The sequence below is a fragment of the Callospermophilus lateralis genome, chromosome 14, assembly GCF_048772815.1.
Source record: "Callospermophilus lateralis isolate mCalLat2 chromosome 14, mCalLat2.hap1, whole genome shotgun sequence".
Taxonomy (NCBI): Eukaryota; Metazoa; Chordata; class Mammalia; order Rodentia; family Sciuridae; genus Callospermophilus; species Callospermophilus lateralis.
The window spans coordinates 30,071,321-30,093,391 of NC_135318.1; the positions used below are offsets into that span (position 1 = coordinate 30,071,321).

General features: G+C 36.4%; 2 protein-coding genes across 6 annotated transcripts in view; one reads left to right on the plus strand and one right to left on the minus strand.

Moving 5' to 3' along the window:
* Dhx57 (DExH-box helicase 57) overlaps positions 1-13,622 on the minus strand; it is a 48,386-nt gene extending 34,764 nt beyond the window's left edge. For 2 of the 5 annotated variants that reach the window (XM_076832878.1, XM_076832882.1), the window contains exons 1-7: positions 13,578-13,622; positions 10,149-10,214; positions 6,112-6,341; positions 5,417-5,575; positions 3,728-3,916; positions 2,620-3,455; positions 1,106-1,284 (exon numbers count right to left, since the gene is read on the minus strand). In XM_076832878.1, coding sequence (XP_076688993.1) covers positions 1,106-1,284; positions 2,620-3,455; positions 3,728-3,916; positions 5,417-5,575; positions 6,112-6,335 — 1,587 coding nt within the window. In that variant the 5' untranslated portion in view covers positions 6,336-6,341; positions 10,149-10,214; positions 13,578-13,622. The other 3 variants (XM_076832879.1, XM_076832880.1, XM_076832881.1) reach the window with 3 other exon arrangements.
* Positions 13,623-18,153: 4,531 nt separating this feature from the next.
* Positions 18,154-22,071, plus strand: Morn2 (MORN repeat containing 2). The gene is made up of 3 exons (XM_076833610.1): positions 18,154-18,229; positions 20,185-20,321; positions 21,841-22,071. Exons 2-3 carry the CDS (start codon positions 20,185-20,187, stop codon positions 21,941-21,943), a joined length of 240 nt encoding a protein of 79 aa, XP_076689725.1. The 5' UTR covers positions 18,154-18,229; the 3' UTR covers positions 21,944-22,071.

Here is a 22,071-nt window from a genome sequence, read left to right on the forward strand (position 1 = left end):
GATTTGGAATGTTCCCAACATAAAGATATATGAGTGATAGATAAACCAATTAGCCTACGCTTATCATTACATGTATTATATACATGTATTTAAATATCACATGGAACATAAACATCAACAATTATGTGTCAATTAAAAATTTAAAAATTAGCTGGGTACAGTGACACAAGCCTGTAATTCCAACAACTTGGGAAGATGGGGCAGGAAGATCACAAGATCACAAATTTGAGGCCAGCCTGGGCAACCTAGCAAGACAGTCTCAAAATAAAAAAACAGGGCTGGTGATATAGCTCAGTGGTAGAGTGCCCTGGTTCCACTGCCCCCCAAAAAAACAAAGGAAAAGAAAAAGAAAAATAAAGAAAAACTATGGCTGTACTTTTTAACAATAAGAATTTATACTAAGCAGGGGGCAGTAGCACACTCCTGTAGTCCCAGCTACTTGGGAGGCTGAGGCAGGAGGACCACTTGAGTCCAGGAATTCAAAACCAGCCTGGGCAACACAGTAAGCACCATTAAAAAATAAATAAAATTATACCAATATATCATTTCCTGAATATAATTTTATCATATAAATTTATCACACTAATCAAATTGATAATTTTCATGTAAATGGGTAAAAATAACATGGACTTTGGAAAACAGAGAACAGGGTTGAACCCTGTGTAGCTACTTAACATCTACATGACCTTTGGCACTCATCCTGTGAACCTTTGAAATGGGGTCTTACCCATCTTCTTTTATACACTGATTTTCTAATATAAATGACAGTATTAATATTCCTTTTATATATTTAACCACTGTACATATCATATTTAGGATTTCAGTTAGTGTCCTTAGTGTCTATCACAGTACCAAAGGCACATGATTTTAAGAACTTGGTATACAGGTGTGTTTGCTATTTATCAGTTGTGAGGTTTTCCAAAACATATTTCCAGCATATGCACCCAAGTTTCTACATGTGGTAGCATGTAGAAACTTTAACCACTAAGGATTAAAGAAAGAACCAATGGAGATATTATAGAGGGTAACCAAAGCCTCCTAACTCTGAATCCCTTTATCCAGACATCAAGGGGGCAATACTAGCCCATCTCTCAGCACACAGTACCTGTTTCATCCGAAACTGCTTGCAGATTTTACTATTTTCAGCATGTACTGATTTTGCCTGCCAGTCATATCTTTTGGAAATCTTTTTCTTAAGGTTCACATAGCTTTCATTCTCCACTATAACTGGTGCTGAACCTTCATCCTCTTCTGCCTCCTCCTCAGGTTCTGATTCTTTTTCAACTTGAAGGAAATAGAAGTAAACATTTTCAATTTGCCCTTTCTTTAGTAAAGGGGGAAGTCACTGTCTAATGAAGTAACAAATAAAATCATCAAATGGAGAAAAAGTTGAAACTTGAATAAAGCAGGCTTATTTACTTCAAAACTACTTCCACTGCTAAAGAACTAAAATGCATCTTTAGCCAGGCACAGTGGTGCATGCCTATAATCCCAGTGGCTCAGGAGGCTGAGGCAGGCGATTGTGAATTCAAAGACAGCCTCAGCAACTTATTGAGGCCCTAAGCAGCTGAGCGAGACCCTGTCTCTAAATAAAACATAAAAAAGGGCCTGGGTGGCTCAGTGGTAAAGAGCTCCTGGTTCAATCCCTGGTATCAAAATAAATAAATAAATAAATAAATAAATAAATAAATAAATAAAATACATTTTCAAATAAACTTTACTCAAGTTTAAGTAGTATTGTTAAACCAAATTAAAAACAAAGAATTAACAATTGAGAAATTTTAGACTTTAAAAGGGTGAATTTTATGGTATATAAATGATACCTCAATAAAGCTGAAATTAAGAAGAAATCCATGACACATAATTTTTCATTTTCCAGGAACACATCTGAACCCTATGTACTAGAAGCTGATATTAGAGGGCAGTGAGTCAGGTGGCCAAGAAGCAAGCCCACGTAAATATCCAGCATCCATACCTCAGCATCCTTGCTCTCTATGTATTGATGTTTACCCAGGAAACTCATGAAATAATGAAAACTTTTTTTTTTCCTCAAGAAAGATGAACTAATATTGAATTCTTTGATGAAAGCTGAAAAGGGGGTTTATCTGTGGTATAAGAACATGCATGGCAAACTTGGATCTGGACAAAGCCAGAGCCTGCATAAATATTTTTTTTATTTAAGGATTTAGGGATTATTAAAGATAGCTCTATTCTAGTAAATTTTGGCAGCCTACTATATTATAAATTGAGGGAAAGGATAGTGTATATAGTATAAGAAACAAATATATGAAATCAAATAAATTAAATGAAACAGATGATTTCAGTTAGTGTCCTTAGTGTCTTAAAATCCTTCCAACCCTCAGATTCTATGTCATTACATTAAACTTAGATATCGCTTCCAACTTTCAGTACAGGGAGCCCAACCACAATGACACAATTGGACCTTATAATAAAAGTCAGGCACAATTATACTTCAGAGGATTCTCATGCTTTTTGGCCATGGGATTGAATAATTTGCCCATGATCACTGGGAAAGATCCTATACCATTCTCAAAAGTTTTGATTGCTAATCCATCATTTTGAATGTCCCCCCTCCACCAAGAACAACACCTTACATACCTTCTGATATTTGACTTGAAACAAAAGAATGATTTGGAATCACTGGTTTACGATAGGCTGGATTATTTATTCTGGTCCCAGAGGATACTGGCAGAAAATTCACAGGAGGAACACTATACTTGTGATGGGTATTTGTCAGTAACTTGACAATTTCTGATTCTTCCTCTAACAGGGTTATCAAAGAATATACAACAGGTTCTGAAGTTTCTGAAAGTGTCAAGGCTTTGCCATAAAGGAATTCAGAAATATGTAAACGACAAGCCAGAGGTAGATTCTCATTGGTGGAATAAAATGCCACAAGGGGAGCTTGGTAGGGGTACTTATGGTCTTTAGAAAAGCGGATTTCAAGCTCGTATAAAAAAGATGCATCTTCATTAGCATTAAGATGAGAATCATCTACAATTCTTTCTACTCGTCCAACAATTTGATTTGGGGGCACTTCATGTTTGAATTTGCATTTTGATCCAAATTTACAATTTCCTTTTAGGTAAAATTTACAGGTTTCAGGTGATGCCTCTCGTACATTTTTGCTTTCCTTTTGCTTGGATTTGCAGAATTTACTTGTCAAATATTCCAGTTCTAATCCAATGGTCCAGACCCTGTTCTGAATTCTTTCTATAAATTTTTCTCCACAAATTGACCTGAGAGCAAGTGCCTCTTCCTGTCGCTGCTCCACACATTCATCCAAGCTTGCGTGGCCAGCTGCCTCAGAGATTTTCATCCTTTCTCCAAATGTCTCTGAAAAACACTGGATGAGTAGATGCTCTAGTGATGCCCCCAAATCTCCATCACAAATCCTCAGAGCTGCTTGACAGTGTTCAATGTTGAAGCCATACCTGCCGACGGCAAAACAACAAAAGTGACATGTGAAAAGTAGTATCACATCACTAAAGAGAAATTCATTTAAACATACTCATGACTACACATATGTAGGGTCCATGTTTTGAAAGAGTGTCCCTGATGATACTAATCCTCTATCCTAAAAGATGGAATATTAGGCATATCATGAGCTGCCGGAAAGGACACAAGGAAAGGTAGTTGGGTTTATAAAGATTTCAGTTGGCCTTGAATTATCTCCCAAATCCCATAAATAACAAAAAGCAATCACCTGGAAAGTTTTTGCACTGCAAATGGCGAGACTGTAAATTCTGGAATATGAGGCTCAACTGGGCCTGAGCCTGCATATTCCCAAGGATCAGAGTCCGGAGCAAGGGAAGGTTCTTGTCCAGCTGACCAGTACTGCTCATCATCAAGACAATCAGGTTCATCATCTTCCTCCTCCCCAGAAATTCCTCTTCTGGCAAAGGTAACATTTTCATGTATTAGATATTAATTCTACTTACTTCAAGAGAAATTTAGCAAGAGTTTAAGAATTTAATTCAAGGAGCCAAGGACATAGAATCTTGACTACTCTTCAGTTACTGATTTAATCTTTTATTGAACTGTTCATTTATATCTTGGCAATTAACATTTAGCAGGCATTCATTAAATGCCAGATATTATATTAAGTGCTTTATATGTAAACATTCTTTTACTTTTTCCAATAGCCCTGCCAGATACTGATCCATGCTTTTCAGATGATCAACTAAAAATTAAGAGAGGATTAGTAATTACCTAAGGTTATTTATAGTAAGGAAAAACTAGAGATTTTACTAATAACAGTTTGACCTCAAAGCCTGTATTCTTTTTATTTTTTTATGGTGCTGGGGATTGAACCCAGGGCCTTGTGCATGTGAGGCAAGCACTCTACTAACTGAGCTATATCCCCCAGCTCCTATGTTTTGGCACACCTGCCCCATCTCTGTGGGAGGGTACCATTACCACGGAGATTGAACTCAAGGGCACTTGACCTCTGAGCCACACCCCCCAGGCCTATTTTGTATTTTATTTAGAGATAGGGTCCTACTGAGTTGCTTAGTGCCTGGCTTTTGCTGAGGCTGCCTAGCCTTCAAAGCTGCATAAGCCACCGAGCCCAGCCCAAAGCCTGTGTTCTTTTTTTTTTTTAATATTTATTTTTTTTTAAGTTTTCGGCGGACACAACATCTTTGTTTGTATGTGGTGCTAAGGATCAAACCCCGGCTGCTCGCATGCCAGGCGAGCGGGATACCGCTTGAGCCACATCCCCACCCCCAAAGCCTGTGTTCTTAACCACAGAAACCAGAAACCATAGCCATCCTCTCATCTCATTCATACTGTCCCCATTTTTTGCTTTACTGCATAATCCCCTTTCCTAAATCTGAAACAGACAAAACATTTGTAGGTAGATAGAAATCAATCTGTTCATGAATGACCACTCATTAATTTTAGTAAATGAAAAGAAAGAATTCTCCAGCTGAAATCATAAGACAAAAAAGAATCAAACTGCAATGGAGATCTGGAAGGGAAATAACTGAGAATAAAAGCTGTGTCACTTAAGCAAATGGTCATGAGCTGCATAACCTCAAGACTCATATAATCAACTCAATATTTGCTCCTAGAATAATACTTCTACTTGCTTGTTACAATGTTTTATTTGAAAGGTTATGGATACAGCAATCACTGAACTCATATTAACACTGTCCTATGGAAAAATAAAGATAAAAAGGTGATCTGTATTATTGTTCATGGATGGTGCAAAACAAACTCACTCCAAAACTGTGGCTGAGTAATAATTCTTGTATTTCTTTTGGCTTACTTTCAACTAGTTATATGGCCACAATAGGATCAATATGGATACAATGTTCCAAAGAAGTACAAGGTGTTCACAATGTCAATATGTCTTCCTTAATATAATATTTACTCAAATAAAATAATTTACTCAGATCCAGCATCCGCATCTTGTTCTTGCAGGTCTCGCAGAAGAGCTTTTACTTTCTCTTGATTCTCAGAGGTCATATGAAGAGTCTGAAGGGGTACTTTGGCTTTGGGCTTCCATTTAGGGCGAGCCTCTCCCTTGCTTATGCTACTGTTGCTAGGTCTGCAAACAACATAGATAAAAATTATACACTTTCTTGTGGTAAGAACTTTTATACTCTCCTCAGAGTTTCCAAATATTCACAACACAAACTGGATTAAGTATTTTACAAAAAAAAAAAAAAAAAAATCATAACCAGACTTCATCATATTGGAACTGCTCAGAAAAAAAAAAAATGATCAGATCATTAATCATTAAAAATTTGGCTGCACTAACTCAAGAATCCCCTAGAGAAAGCAATGTTAATGATGACAACTTCTTTTCCAAAATTTACTTTCCCAGTATTATAGTCAATTCGCAGAGTCATGCGGTTATAATGTTACCTTTAGAGCTCAACCTACACATACTCAACATCAACAACAAAACCCCCCAACAAGGTTTAGAAAAAGTTACAAACAGGCTGACTTCCAGGTTTTAAAAATAAGAACAATTAACTTGACCAGAATTATTTGGCCTCCCCCCCCCCATCAGTCACCTGTTGTCAATTACATTAGGAATTGATACTGTTTCCATTTTTGAACATTCAAGAGTATAATGACCTGGATGAGTGCTTTGATTCACTGAAGATACAAAAGTCATCTCCATCATCCCAAATTCTACTTGAGGCCTTTCTGTTGCCACCAACACCACTGCCACCGCCACCACCACTGCCACCACTTCCATGAGGTTTATTAGTATGACTCCTGCTTCCTCTTCCTCCTTTAGAAGATCCTTTTCCACCTCCTTTGCCTGGCTTGCCTTTTCTTCTTTCTGAAGAACTCATTTTCACCTGAAGGAGAAAAAGAAAAATATAGGCATTATAAAACTAGGCAAGTATAAGAATTCTTCTTTGTCAAAGTTATGAGTATAGCTTACTTTAAGAAATAAAGGAAAATGCAGATTTTTAAAAAGACTAGTTTAGAAGCAGTGTGCTAAATTGCTTAACAAAAAATTTCCAAGTACATATCTCTCAGAACGAATATTTAATGAGTTTCTCTGATACAGATTTCTTAACCAAGAATGATTATCAGAATGCAGATGAACCAGTTTGCAAGGGAAAACCAAGGAATAAAACCACTGGAAGGAGCCCTCTTGGGGTCAAAACATATATCAAAGAGAAACCTCAGAAAATATCACTTCAAACTCAGCCACAATTTGATGGGATTAATTAGTAGAGGGAGTTATTCCACTGGGCATTGTTGAAGACTGAGCAATCAACCAGCAATTGGTGGAAGTTAACAGCTATGTGTCAGAGGAAGAAAAAGAAAGCCCTATCAAACTACTGTCATAAAAGTGTAACTCTGGGCATACCCAAAGCTGTATTTCCCCAAGGAACAGTATCAGAGCTTAATACTGTGGGTAGGAAATAGACTTCACTAAAATAATCCTCCCAGTCTAAAAGTTAAACAAAGAACTGACATTAAATTCTGGATAGAGAAGAACTAGTACCCCATAGTTGCTAGAATATATTATAAAAAAATATTAGTTTCAAAAAGGAACATTAAAATGATATGTGACACATGAAAAACATGTACAGACTTATGTTACTTGAGCATGACTCATACATGGAGTAGTATGGGGCACAAACTGCCTATGAGTGAGACCAAATGTCAAATTTAACAGAAAAGACTTTAAAACAGTCATTAAAAATATATTCACAAAAATAAAGGAAAGCATGATTAAAGAAGTAAAGGAAGGTAAAATGACCATGTCATATAAAATTGAGATTATCAGGGGCTGAGGTTGTGGCTCAGTGGTAGAGTACTAGCCTAGTATGTTCGAGGCCCTGGGTTCAATCCTCAGCACCACATAAAAATACATAAATAAAATAAAGGCATTGTGTTCAACTACAACTACAAAATAAATATTTTTTAAAAATTGAGATTATCAATAAAGAGATTGGCAAACAAGTAACTGGTGAATATGAAAAAAAGATTGATAGTGATTTTTCAAGTTGAAAAACAAAAAATGGAGAAAAATAAATAGAGCCTCACAGAAAAGTGGGATACCACCAAGTGTACCAAATGCACATAACAGGAGTACCAGAACAAACAGAGAGAAAGGAAGGAGCAGGACAAATGGTCAAAGAAAAATGCAGGAAACTTCTCTAATTTATTGAAAAACAATAGCCTATATATTCGGAAGCTCAACAGACTCCAAAAAGAATAAACAAAGAAATCCACAGACACATTGTAGTAAAGATCACATTACTGAAGGTCAAGGACAAGGAGAAACATCTTGAAGACACAAGAGAAAAACAACTCATCACTTATAAGAGAAACTCCTGTAAAATAAGATAGCTGATTTCTCAGAATAAACAATGGACAGCAGAAGGTAGTGACATATATATTTAAAGTACTCAACAACAACAACAAAAAATCCTTAGAAAAGCTAGCTTTCAAAAAAAAAAAAAAAAAAAAGGAGAAAGAGAATATTTCCCAGAAAAATAAAACTGACAGATTTGTTGCCTGTAGACCTGCCTTAAAACAAACACTAATGGAAGTTCTTTAAGCTAAGCAAGTGTTCCCATATGGTACATTCAAATCCACATGATAAAACAAAGAGCACTGGTAAAGGTTAAGTATGTAATTATAAATAAACAAAACAAATGTATATTTTTCTCTTTTCTCCTCAATTTAAAAAGCAATTAAGCCAACTGGGTGGCACAAGCCAGCAACTGGACTGAGGCGGTTGAGGCAGAAGGTTCACAAGGTTGAAGCCAGCCTCGGCAACTTAGCAAAACCCTTTCTCAAATAAGAAATAAAAATGAAACATGACAATAACCATTTTAAGTTACTATGTTTTCATTCTCCATTTATTAAAAATCATTTGTATTATTTATGTCTGAAACTGGTGCGCATATGGAGAAGAAAGTAATTTATTTCATCAAAGAACTAAATACCAATGTCATCTTAAAAAATAAACATTTATCCTTAAGTAGCAAAAATAAAAAATAAAAATAAAAAAAAAGACTGGTAAAGCAACCCTGGGTTCAATCCTGAGTACTAAAATTAAAAAGCAAATATATAAAATAATATGTATATGATATAATGTTGGAACTATAACCATAGGAATAAAAAATAAAATACATGTGTAATATATTTGTACAGAGTAGACAGGTGGGAGCAATATTGTATTGGCTAAGAAAATGACTACAAATGTTAAAGGAATAATTATAAAAGTGTATTGTTGGGTTTATAACATTAATAGGTATAATATGTATAAACAATACCACGAGGAGGGAAAGGAATATATACAGTATTAATCCTTATGTATATTGCTGGAATCAAGCTTGTACAAATCTGAAGCTGATTCCAGTAAATTAAGATGTATATGTTAGACCCCAGAACAATCACTAAAAATACATTATAAAATATTCACTTAATGAATAAAAGAAAGCAGTAAAGTAGGAAGAAAGGAACAAATAGATATGAGATGTATATCAACAAAAAGCAGAATGGAATGATAGCTGTAACCCCCACTATATTATTAATAATAAATGTAAGTGGATTAAATAATGCAATAAAAAGATGGGCTAGATTTAAAAATTCTAACTATATCTAATTTTTTAAAGTCTGATTTCCATTTTATTATTTTTTCCCCCAGAAAATGGTTTTTCTTCAGTTCATTGGAGCCAGTTCCTTTCATGGGTTTTGGTGGAAATTATAGGGCAGCAATAGCAGGTCTAAACACATGTGTGGGGGTGAGGGAGTTCAGTTTTCTTTTTTTTTTTTTTTTTAACTTTTTAATATTTATTTTATTTTAGTTATCGGCGGACACAACATCTTTGTTTGTATGTGGTGCTGAGGATGGAACCAGGGCCGCACGCATGTCAGGCGAGAGCGCTACCGCTTGAGCCACATCCCCAGCCCGGGAGTTCAGTCTTTACAGGGTTCATGAGATCAGTTCCTAAACCGACCTTGCTATGATTGGCACAACTCACATAGTAAGGCAACTTCACATAGAGCTTGGGAAGCATATCGAAGACACTTGCTTGGGAAATGTCCCTGATAGCTGTAGTCTCGACTATGTTTTGAATGATGGACTTCTTAATAGCCTTTCCCTGGGAAAGGTGCAGTTCATACAGTGAATAGGCTACATGTGGTCATGGCCCTTTGGTCCTTTTTGGCATGGCCACTGTTTCTTCTTCTTCTTCTTCTTCTCCTTTTTTTTTTTTGTTTATCATCTTGGAAGGAAAAACCCAACTAACTATATGTTATCTATAGGAGAGACACTATAAATTTAAAGGTATAAATAAATCAAGAGTAAAAGGATGGAAAAAGACAAATTATACAAACAGAAACCACAAGAAAGGTGGAATTGCTAGGTTAATATCAGGCAGAAATGTTATGTGAATGAACATATATAAACAAGGAACAATGAAATATTTATCTAGCCATTTCTTGTATATCAGATCCTGGGAATATAACAGTAAAGACAAAATTCCTGCCTCATGAAGAAATATCCTTTAAAGGATAAAACAGGCAATAAATAGATACATAATATCAAATAAGTACTGTCTTAGTCTGTTTCCTGTTGCTTTAGCACAATACCTGAGGCTGATGGATTTATAGAATAAAGGTTTATTTTGGCTCACAGTTTTGGAGGTTGGGAAGTAGAATATGATGCCGACATCTGCTCTGATTCTGGTGAGGGCCTCATGCTGTGTCATAACATGGAGGAAAAACAAAAGGGCAAATGTGTATGTGAGGAAGAGACACAACACGAGGGGCTGCCTTGCTTTATAATAACCTACTATCATGAGAATGATCCCATTCCCTCAAGAAAAGCATAATCTCTCTTAATGACCTAACCACCTCTTAAAGGCCCCATCTCCCAATATCATCAAAATGGCAACCAAATTTCAATCTGAGTTTCCCAGTGGTCAAATAATACTCAAACCAGAGCAGGTGTTATCAAGGAAGAAAAAAAAAAAAAACCTCTTGAGGTTTTTGTTACAGAGTAGTTGTTTAAGGACTCTCTGAGATCACATTTGAATGGATATCTGAACAAATTGGGACAATAAGCATGAAATACTTGTGAAAGGAACATTCTAAGTAGAAGCAATGATAGATTTAAGAGTTCAGGATAGGGCTGGGGTTGTAGCTCAGTGGTACAGTGCTTGCCTAGCACGTGTGAGACACTGGGTTCGATCCTCAGCATCACATATAAATAAACAAAATAAAGATATTGTGTCCATCTAAGACTAAAAAAAAAAAATTTAAAATTAAAAAAAAAAGAGTTAGGGTATGTGCTGGTCTGGATGAATAGTAAGAAGTATGAAATGAAGAAAGGAGATGAGGCCAAAGAGTACAAAAGGTCATAAGTCCAGAGAAGGATTTTGGGTTTTATTATAAACATGATAGGAAGTTACTACTAAAGAGCTGGGACAAAAGCTTGACTTATGTTTTAAAACAATTATTCTAACTGCTATTTGACAAATAAAGTTGGGGTGGGTGAAGAAAAACCAAAGAGGTCAGTTAGGAAACTGACACAGTTGTTCAAGATAGAGAAAAAATACAGTGTTTGAACTAGGATAGATGCAGTGCAGTTAAGTAGTCCAAGTTCTGAATGCATTTTAAAGGTAGATAAATTACATAAGTGGTATGAGAGAAAAGAATCAAGATTATGATAAGATTTTGGGATATGAGCTAAATGGATAAATAGTAGTTTCATGTACTTAGAAGAGGAATATTGGGGAGGAATGAATTTGAGGTGAGTATAATGAGATCAGACTGGCTTTATTAACATTTGAGAGGTTGATTTGATACTTTAATGGAAATGTATAAAAGGTAGTTGGATATATGAGTCTGTATTTAAGGGAAAGGTAGGGTTATTGTACTTAATACTCCACAACATTGTCAGATAGATATAATTTTCTATTTTTACAGAAGAGGAAACCAAAACAAGAAACATATGTGATTTGCCTAATAGCACCAACTATAGAAGCAAAGCCTGGAATCACAGTTTGAATAAATCCATTTGACTCTGAAGCTGAGATTCTTCCATGATAACTTCTCATTCACACGCACATACATACACATACACACACACACACACACACACACACACACACACACCCCTTTTATCTTAATCCAAAATTTAAAGGTAGTTTGGCTTCTCTCTGATTTGTGCCCAGTTGTTAATTTATAAGGATGACCAACTGGCCACATGAAGAGGTCAATGACACTGAAACAAAAGTTTAATCTGACTCATAAATCCTCTAGAACCAGAAAGCATGCTGTGCCAGGCAGCAGTTTGGTGGAAAGGAACAAAGGGAAGGCCTAGGCTGTGAAGCCAAGACTCTCAAGACGAAGGGATCTCTATAACAAAAACAAAAAAAAGTTTATCAAGGCAAAGAAAAGTACTTTTCTGGACTGTGTGGGGTTAACAATCTGGGAAGTTCATACACAAACAGGGTACAGTGGCTGGCCATGATGGGATTTGAGTCAAGGTTTTAAAATAAACAGTCTTTTGATAACTGATTACTTTCCATTATTTCCTTCCCCCTCCATCCTCTGGCCCTTATAATTAAATTAGGGCAACCACCAATTTTTCTTTCATCAGGCCACAGCCTTTCTTGGGGCTTCTGCAGGAAAAGCCAGGCAGGACAAACAGTTAAGGACTAGCTAGTTTGAATAATTTTAGGTAGGCCCTGGGAGGCATCAGGGAGGGCTGTCCCTAATTGTCCAGTATCTGGTCCTAGATTGATTTAGGGAAGGGACAATATGGGCTTGATGTGTGACCTTGGGGAGTATGGACTCTGGTCCTTTGTTAGCTAACCTTGGAAAGGGCAGTTTCTTCCTCACCAGGTAGGACCTCAAAATGTCAAAACATCATAGAGAATAAAAACATATTAACACATCCTTGCAATCTAAATTTGAAGACTCAATCATTACAAATCCCTGACTCCAGATTCCTTGTAGATAAGAATAGTATAAGAAGCCAAATTATAAGTTCTATAAAAACAGAATACAAAAAATTAAAAGATTTACAGGTGTTCAAAACAATGGGACAAACTGAATTTATTAATGTTATGCACTAATAATCATCTATTGTTAATAACACTTAGAAAAATTGGAAAGGATATACAAATCAAACAGATAAATCAGAACTTTATCTCAAAAATCACCCAGTCCAGGTAAATTTGTGTACTGAGAAACATTAGGAAAAAAGCAACATACTTAACTGATTTAAAACAATTTGTCTCACACCAATCCAGAAAATGTTACCTTTATAACTTGATCTGAAATTTTGCACATAAAATTTTGAATAAAGACTTTCTGGCTGTCGTTGTATCCAATATCACTCTCTTCCCAGACATTTTGGGAGAATAAGAAATATGTTGTACAATCCACAGGCTTAGATTCCACTATTCTATTCCATCTAGCCTGGGAAGATTCCATCTTTCTTCACCTAAGTTTGGCTCGAAGAATATCCTTTGTTTCACACCCAAGTTTGGCTCCCACGTACAGCATCGCCCCAAACTGGGCACAGAAAACTGAAGACACTCCATTTTTAATCTCATGCAAATCTCGGACCAGAAAGAATCATCCAGCTGCATTCATCTACCCAGACACGTACCGTTCTTCGCTCCTAATCCTTTCCCCAAATAGTTAAACTCGACTCGAAATGGAGACAGAGACAGGAAACCGAGTCTGAGCCCCTCCAATCCAACCCCGCTCCAAGCCTGAATCCGCTCTCCCGCCTCAAGCCTGAGCGTGGAGAACCTCCGCTGCAGCCCACCTGGTCCGGTCCCAGGGCCTGGGATCCTGCTGGTCCTGATACACTGGTGCCAGGCAAACCAGGCTGGGGCACAGCGGGACAGGATGCTCCTCAGATGCTGACCACTCTCGGAGCAAGGAGGCGGCCGCACACTGACAAATGGGGCGACGCACAAACCACGCACACAAACACACACCACTGATCCGCCTTAAGGGAGGTCAGCTATGCTTCCCGGCTGTCGGGAGGCGGCGCCCAGGGGTAAGGGGTCGCAGCTGGATTCGGCCACCTCCATGGACCTCACCTGGAGCGGCTCCGCAGCGGCCCAGCTGCGGCTGCACAGCTTCGGCGCTTCCTGATTGGCTCGTCGAATATTCGCTTCCGGGTGAGAGGTTGCCCGGTTGCCCAAGCAACCGAGTCGCTCTGGGAGCTGTGTGGGCTAGCGCTTTGCTCCCTCCATACCGCAGAGCTGGCGGCCCAAGGGGAATCGCAGAGTCCAGAAAGTTTCTCCGACCTCTCTCCAGCAAGTGAGTGCCCTTCCTCCCAAGGCCCTGGCGGGGAAGGGCACTCGTAAATAGAATTTTGGGGAGCCAGAGCTCGGCCCTGTAACTCCTGACCGGGTGTGACAAATCTGTACACTGAAGTGTGGGGGGATTCTACATTGATTCAGCCCGAATTCCTTGTTGTGACACCTTAGGCAAGAGCCAGCCTCTCTGGGCTTCAGTTTCTTTCATGGTGCCTGATGGTATCGATCTTTGAGGTTCCGTCCAGCTCCAACATTCCGAAGTTTCGAATGTGGAACTTTCTAAGGTCAATTGAAAATAGTTCCGTGTCTTTTACGATTACTTTTAGTGTTCTGCTTAGTAGGCATTTAATGACCGCTTCCTAAGTGCCATTCATTCGCTAAGTAGACAGTTCATATTAATACTAAACACTGAACTCAGGAGGGGGACAAAAAAGATTTGATTAACCCGCGAGTCCTGTCCTGAGTAGGTGGGTGTGATAGGGAATTCTGACACGAAAGCATTGTTTTAGAGCCCTAAGTTCTGTGGGGGCTTCTTAAAAGAATCTGGGGGGAAAGAGAAATGAGAAGACTTTGAGACTGACAAAGCTGAGTGCTACAGGATAACAATGGCTAATACCTACAGAGTTAGACACTAGCCTAGTGCTTTACGTGGATTAGCTCATTTAATCTAAGGCTGAGGAAATTGAGACATAACTCAATTTGTCCAACTATAAAGGGGGAGTCCCATTCACCTACGTGGCCTAATGCCAGGGCATGCCCGAACCCCTAAATACTATACTATACTTTCCAACTCCTCCAGGATGAGTTAACCAGCCAAAGAAGAGATGTGTGTTGCAGGGGGAAAAGTACAGTATTGCTACTGGAGCTTTTACAAGGACATCTGGTAGTCTAGATCATTAAACACAGAAAGCAATTCTGTGTCCCTGTCTTCTTGGAAATTTTGAAGACACATATCTGTTTACCTCTACAGCCAAATCAGAATGACTGGGGGAAAAATGAACAAATATAGTTAAATTTTTATTCTTCTAATATTTAGTGTAATTGTAATTTACTGTAATATTTAACCCCCAACAAGGTCAGAATTCCAGCAAGATTGCGCTCTATTCCTCACAGCACTTCCATATTGTTATCAGAATTCTAATTATAGTCTATTTTAAAAGTTATTCTTTTAAAAAAAATTTTGTAATTGTAGATGGACAGAATTATTTTATTTTTATGTTGTGTTGAGGGTGGAACCCAGTGCCTCACATGCTAGGCAAGTGCTCTGCCACTGAGCTACAGCCCCAGCCCTTAAAAGTTATTCTTAATAAATTCCTAAACTGGGTGTAGAATGCCTATAATCCCAGCAGCTTTTGAGGCTGAGGCAGGATTACAAGTTCAAAGCCAGCCTCATCAACTTGGCAAGGCCCTAAGTAACTCACAGTGACTGTGTCTCTAAATAAAATACAAAAAAGGATGGGGGTAAGAAATATGGTGGAATGTGACAGACATCATTACCTAGGTACATTGTATGATTGCAGGAATGGTGTGACCCTACTTTGGGTACAACCAGAGAAGTAAAAACTGTGCTCCAGTTTTGTTCAATAATCGAAGATCGATTCTGTATGTATAACTGATTAGAATAAATAAATAAATAAATAAGGACTGGGAATGTGGGTCAGAGGTTAAATGCCCCCTGAGTTCAATCCCTGGTTGTTAATAATAATAAAATTCCTAATGACATAAAATAATATTACTTTTTCTCAAAAATAAAATAAAAATGCATTTTTACTAATTGCTTTGTTCCTCATTTTGTTTTTGTTTTCTTATTTTCTCCTAGTTTCATTTTTCTCCCTGTTAGAGTTTATTTCCTTGTATTTCTTTCAAAGACAAAGTGTGAGTACTAAACTCTGAATTCTGCCTCATCCAAAAAATAGTTTAGTTTCCATCACTTTGGACTGATATTTTTGCTAAGGGTAGAACATTGGGTTCAAAATAATCCCCCCCCCAAAGATTTAAATACATCACATTTTTGTTTTTAATGTCCACTGTTGCTGATATCAATCTGATTCTTATTCTTTTTACTTTGTTATAGGTAATCTGGTTTTTGTTTGCCTAATTGGCATTTGTCTCTATATTGTTGAATTTTACTTCAAATTGTCTACCTGTGCAGTTTACTTAGTATTCATTTACAGTCTAAGCACTCATTTTCTTCAGGTCTAACACATTTTTGACTATTCAAATATTGTGTCCTCCCCTTATTCTTTCCCTCTAGAAATTTTATTAAACTGGCATTAAATATTTTTTCCTAGAGAGAGAAAGAGAGAATTTTTTAAAATATTTATTTTTCAGTTTTCAGAGGACACAACATCTTTGTTTGTATGTGATGCTGAGGATTGAACCCGGGCCGCATGCATGCCAGGCGAGCATCCTACCACTTGAGCCACATCCCCAGCCCGGCATTAAATATTTTGGATCTATTTTCCATTATCTTAGAATTTTTCTTTGTGCTACTTTCTGTGAAAAATTTCAACCTAATCTACCAGTTCACTAATTTACTTTTCAATTAAATCCATTCTACTATCCAATCCTTCTGAAAGTTTTATTTCACCAGTTTTATTATTACGTTCCTTGTTAATTGATTCTTAGCTGCCTGTTCCTCCTTCTCTCTCTGAGGATGTTAGAGTATTTTAAAGTCTTAAACCTATTGTGCTATTAACTCTGAGATGAGCCTCCAACCTTTCTCAGTTGGCACTTAAGTTATCTTTTAAATTAAAACTATCTGTTCCCTTACCCTATGCAGAGATTCAGTAGATGTGAGGTAGGGCCTAGGAACTTAGAGATATTCAAGCAGATTCTTACACATAGGCCTCACTTTGACTAACATCTTAATAGAGTCTACTGCCAAGAAGTTAGAGTTCACTTATTCTCTATATATTTTCTTCAGTTTTGGAAAAAATATATATATTTTTTTACATTTTGCATTTAGTCTACTAAGTGTTCCAGGGTTCAGAGACAGAGATTCCCCTCAGGCTTGTGGTCTTCTTTTTTTCCTTTTTAAAACCTGGTTTCCATTCCAGACTCACTCTACTTAGACTTCCCTCCTTCCCCACTTATTATATTTTATATTTCCTCCTATTTCCTAATCAAATATTCCTCACCACCTTACCTCTGTTGAACATAAATTTGTACATCAATATTATAGCAGCATTATTCTTAACAGCCTCAAACTAGAAACAACTTAAATGTACATCAAGTGATGAATATGCTATTTCTATACAATATATTTGTTAATAAGAAGGAACAGAGAATGAAGTTTTGATACTTGGTACAAACTGATGAAACTTGAAAACATGTTAAGTGAAAGAAGCCAATCACAAAGGACCATTTATTGAATCCATTTCTAAGAAATAAATAGGCAAATCTATTGAGATAGTAAGTAGATTAGTGGGCAATGGGGAATGGAGTTTTGAGAGGAATGGTGAGTGAATACTGATGGGCACAGGATTTTTTGGGGGGGGATCATTGAAATATTCTAAAATTAGATTGTGGTGATAGTTGCACAACTCTATATACTCAATATACTAAAATATTGAATTATATACTTTAAAGGATTAATTTGTGATATGTAAATTTCACATTAATAAGTCATTATATTAAATGATCACTCATTTAGTCAAAATTATTTATTTCCCCAAAACCCTACACTAGACATGAAATTACCAAGTAATATAGTTGTGTTATTGTGAATTGAGTCTATTTAGGTAGTGCTTAACCCTCACTTATAAGTCTTATGACACAAAATATTTAAACTTATGTGACTCTTTTTAAATCTTTTAAAGCAACTTCAGAAGTGTACAAGATAAATTTTATATTTCCCAATGGAGACAAGTATGGTAAGTATACATTTCAATTACTTTTCCTCTGCAGAATATTAAATAGCCTAAGGATAAAAAAAATGAGACTCACATTTTATGAAACTGCTATTGGGATATTATTTCAAGTAAAATAACAGAAATCCTAATAGATGAACAGATTTAAAATTAAAATTCCATCATTGTATCTAGAATGTATGGAAATTTATAGAATCTGCCAGTTTTTTGGTCCTGGGTCTCAGTGATTACAAGATGTTCTGAGTTCATGTATTGTCTTATCTTTGCTGTCATTGGTTTTAATGCTGTGAAGCCAAAAAAAAAAAAAAAAAAAAGCAAACAAGACAAAACAACCCCTCTGCAAACAAAACAAAACAAAACAAAACATGGCTTTTCCCCAGACATTAATACTATATTTTTTAGTCAAACACAAGTCCTATTTAAAAATCTTTAGTATTTCTCCCTTGTTTAGATGGTGAATGTATACGAACATCTTCTGGAATTTATGAGAGAAATGGAATAGGTATTCATACCACTCCTAATGGGATTGTCTACACAGGAAACTGGAAAGATGACAAGGTATTATTGTTGTTTGGAGGTTTTTAGTTGTTTGTTGGCATTGACCCTAGGCCCTCACACATGTCAGGAAAGCACTGAGCTACATTCCCAAGACATTTTATTTTTTATTTTGAGACAGGATATCACTAAATTGCTCAGGCTGGCCTCCAATTTAGGATCTTCCTGCCTCAGCCTCCCAAGTATCTGGGATTACAAGTGTTAGCCACTGCGCCCAGTTTATTGTTGTTTTTTTTCTATTTGTTATTTATTTATTCTAATTAGGTATATATGACAGCAGAATGCATTTCAATTCATTGTACACAAATGGAGCACAACTTTTTATTTCTCTGGTAATACACAATGTAGAGTCACATACATGCAGTCATATATATAGCTAGGGTAATGATGTCCATCTCATTCCACCATCTTTCCTGCCCTCATACCCCCTCCCCTCCCCTCTCACCCCTTGCCCAAAGTTCCTCCATTCTTCCCATGCTCTGTCCCCATTATGAATCAGCATCCACTTATCAGAGAGAATATTCAGCCTTTGGTTTTTTAGGATTAGTTTACTTTGCTTAACATGATATTCTTCAACTCCATCCATTTACCTGCAAATGCCATAATTTTATTCTCTTTTAATGCTGAGTAATATTCCATTGTGTATATACACCAACAGTTTCTTTATCCATTCATCTATTGAAGAACATCTAGGTTGGTTCCACAGTTTAGCTATTGTAATTTGAGCTGCTATGAACATTTTTGTGGCTTTTCAATATGGAATGCTGATTTTAAGTCCTTTGGGTAACGACCAAGGAGTGGAATAGCTGGGTCAAATGGTGGTTCCCTTCCAAATTTTCTAAGGAATCTCCATACTGCTTTTTAGAGTGGTTGCACCAATTTGCAGTGCTACCAACAATGTACGTTTTTCCCCATATCCTCACCAACACTTATTATTACTGTATTCATGATAATTTCCATTCTGACTGGAGTGAGATTTGCATTTCTCTAATTACTAGAAGTTGAACATTTTTTTCATATACTTGTTGATCTATTATTGTTTTTAATACTGATTGTAAATGAATAACCCTATAGGCTAGATGATTCCATATATTTTACCATTAATAAAATATATATGTAATGAGTAGACCAAACAATAAAAATAATAAATAATTATATTTAACATATGTTAACATATGCCTAATATTAAACTCATGTAGAGGGCTAATCGTGTATCTTTCTCATCTCTTGTTCGTGAAGTAAAGTAAAACCCATTAATAATTTTCTCACTTAATCCTAATAACAATCTCATGAGATAGATGCCATTAACACTCTCATTTTGAGTGAGGGAAATCAGACTCAGATTTCTTGCCCAGTTAGTAAGTGATAAAACAAGAATATGTACTCAGGTTTACTTGAATCCAAATTCACATTCTATATGGCTCTCTACTATTGCCTGAACTAGTGATACCATACTATTCCTGAGCTAACGAAAACTTGAAGATTTTTGATGTATTTAATATATCTAGAGGATCCTAATAAATCATCATGGACTCCCATGTGTTCAAATGACTCAGTATGAGAACATTTGATTTAGTAGACTTCACAGACAGATACAGAGGAAGGACAAATAAATTTGTCCTTTTTTTTCCCCAGGACTAGGGATTGAACCCAGGACACACTATAACTGAGCTACATACCAGCCCTTCTTATTTTTTATTTTAAGATAGAGTCTCACTAGATAGCCTAGGTTGGTATTGAACTTGTTATCCTCCTGCCTTGGCCTCCCAAGTTGCTGGGAGTATAGGTATGCCCCATCACACCTGGCAAATTTGTTTCTTTTTGTGGAAATAAAGGGTGACACGAAATTGACTAAATCATGACTTAATGTTAGATTTATAAAATGTATATATATATTTTAAAGGCTCTGGGGAAACTGAAGCTTTCATTTCTGAGGGAATTTTCTTTGTTACAAACAGATGAATGGTTATGGAAAACTTGAGCATTTTTCAGGAGCAGTATATGAAGGACAATTTAAGGACAATATGTTTCATGGATTAGGAACTTACACATTCCCAACTGGGGCAAAGTACACTGGAAATTTCAATGAAAATAGGTAAGCTTAAATTTAAAAACTACTATAATTAAAAAATAATCTTTGCTTGCTTAAATATTATATTTAGTTAATGCTAAATATACTTTGATAATGTATTTAGTTTTAAGAATTGTTATTTTAGGGGATTGGGAGTGTTTTAAGAGAGGCTAGGACCATCATAAGCTTCAAAAAGAGAATATCATTTTTAGTGATAATTCATTAGACTATTTATTTATCCCCTTTACTTCTCTATTAGTATAGAATTTTTTGTAGTCAGTTTGCAGATAGAAAACTTATTGCAATTATTAAGAAAATTTAGGCCAATAATAATTTTCACTTGAAATATCTTGATGTATTTTTAAAGTAGCCTTGGGGGTAATATCATAATTATTTATTTCATTTTGACCTGACATGTGCATACCTTTTGAGTAGGCTAATTTTGTTTTTCCCTGCAATCCTGGTTATTGAACCCAGGGCCTCGTGTATGCTAGGCAAGTGTTCTACCACTATGCTACATCCCTAATCTTATTAGGCTAATTTTTAAAATCTGAGCAAAATTAGTTAATTTTCAATTTGTAGAAGCATACCCATTATTGCCCTTTCTGAGCATATGCTTATAGAAACATAAAAGTGAAATAAAACATTAATGAAGCTTTGCAAGCTTGATCACACACTGAATACCATGCCATGCTAGCTGGAGGTTCAAGTTCAAGTTCATTTATAAATACTACTATCTTATTTCTAGAATTTGAGGTGGTTGATATGAATACATTTTGAGGTGGGCTGACAAATGTTCACCAATTTTGACTCTAATTTTGTGACAACAACAGATTACCTTTTCCAACTGATAAAAGGGAAAAAAATAAAAGGAGAAAAAAAAATCTAACCTGTAGAATAAAGCCTGCTTGTTTGCGTGAGTGCATTTTTACTACTCCAAAGTGCCCTAGAAAATACCAGTACAGCAGGGTGTGGTGACACACACCTGTAATCTCAGCAACTCAGGAAGCTAAGGCAAGAGGATCGGGGTTCAAAGCTAGCCTCACCAAAAGCAAGGCTCTAAGCAACTCAGTGAGACCCTGTCTCTAAATAAAATACAAAATAGGGCTAAGCATGTGGCTCAGTGGTTGAGTTCCCCTGAGTTCAATCTCCAGTACCCCCCACTCTAAAAACAAACAAACAAAACAAAACAGCACAGAGCATATCACGTCAAACCTAGTTGATGATCAAGAAATATTTGTTAAATAAATAAGTGAACTAATTAAGCCAGATAACCAATATAAATTTTTCATGTTTTGATTGTTTTGGTTTTATATGAAGTGAGCTTATGTGATCCTAAAATCTTGGACATCAAAATTTTTATAATGACTGTGTTTGTTTGGGACAGTGTTTTTTTTTAAATACAATATGAAAGGAGAATTCTGCATTTTAAATCCAAATTTGAAAATGGAAAAATATGCTTCACACATAGGGTATAATGTGCTAGACAGTCTGCAGATTCTTCATCTTGATTAACACACAAACTTCTTTTTCACTATTGCAGGGTGGAAGGTGAAGGGGAATATACCGATATCTATGGACTAGAATGGAGTGGTAACTTCCATTTCACAGCTGCTCCAGGCCTGAGACTAAAGTTCCAAATGTAGATGTTCTGCACTGAAGTTTAAATGCAGCAATTGAAGCCTTTAGTTGTAAGCAGGGCAGCTAAATTTGTTATCTGAAATGACTTCATAACAACCTCCACAAAATTGCCAATAAAACTATCACTCACTTA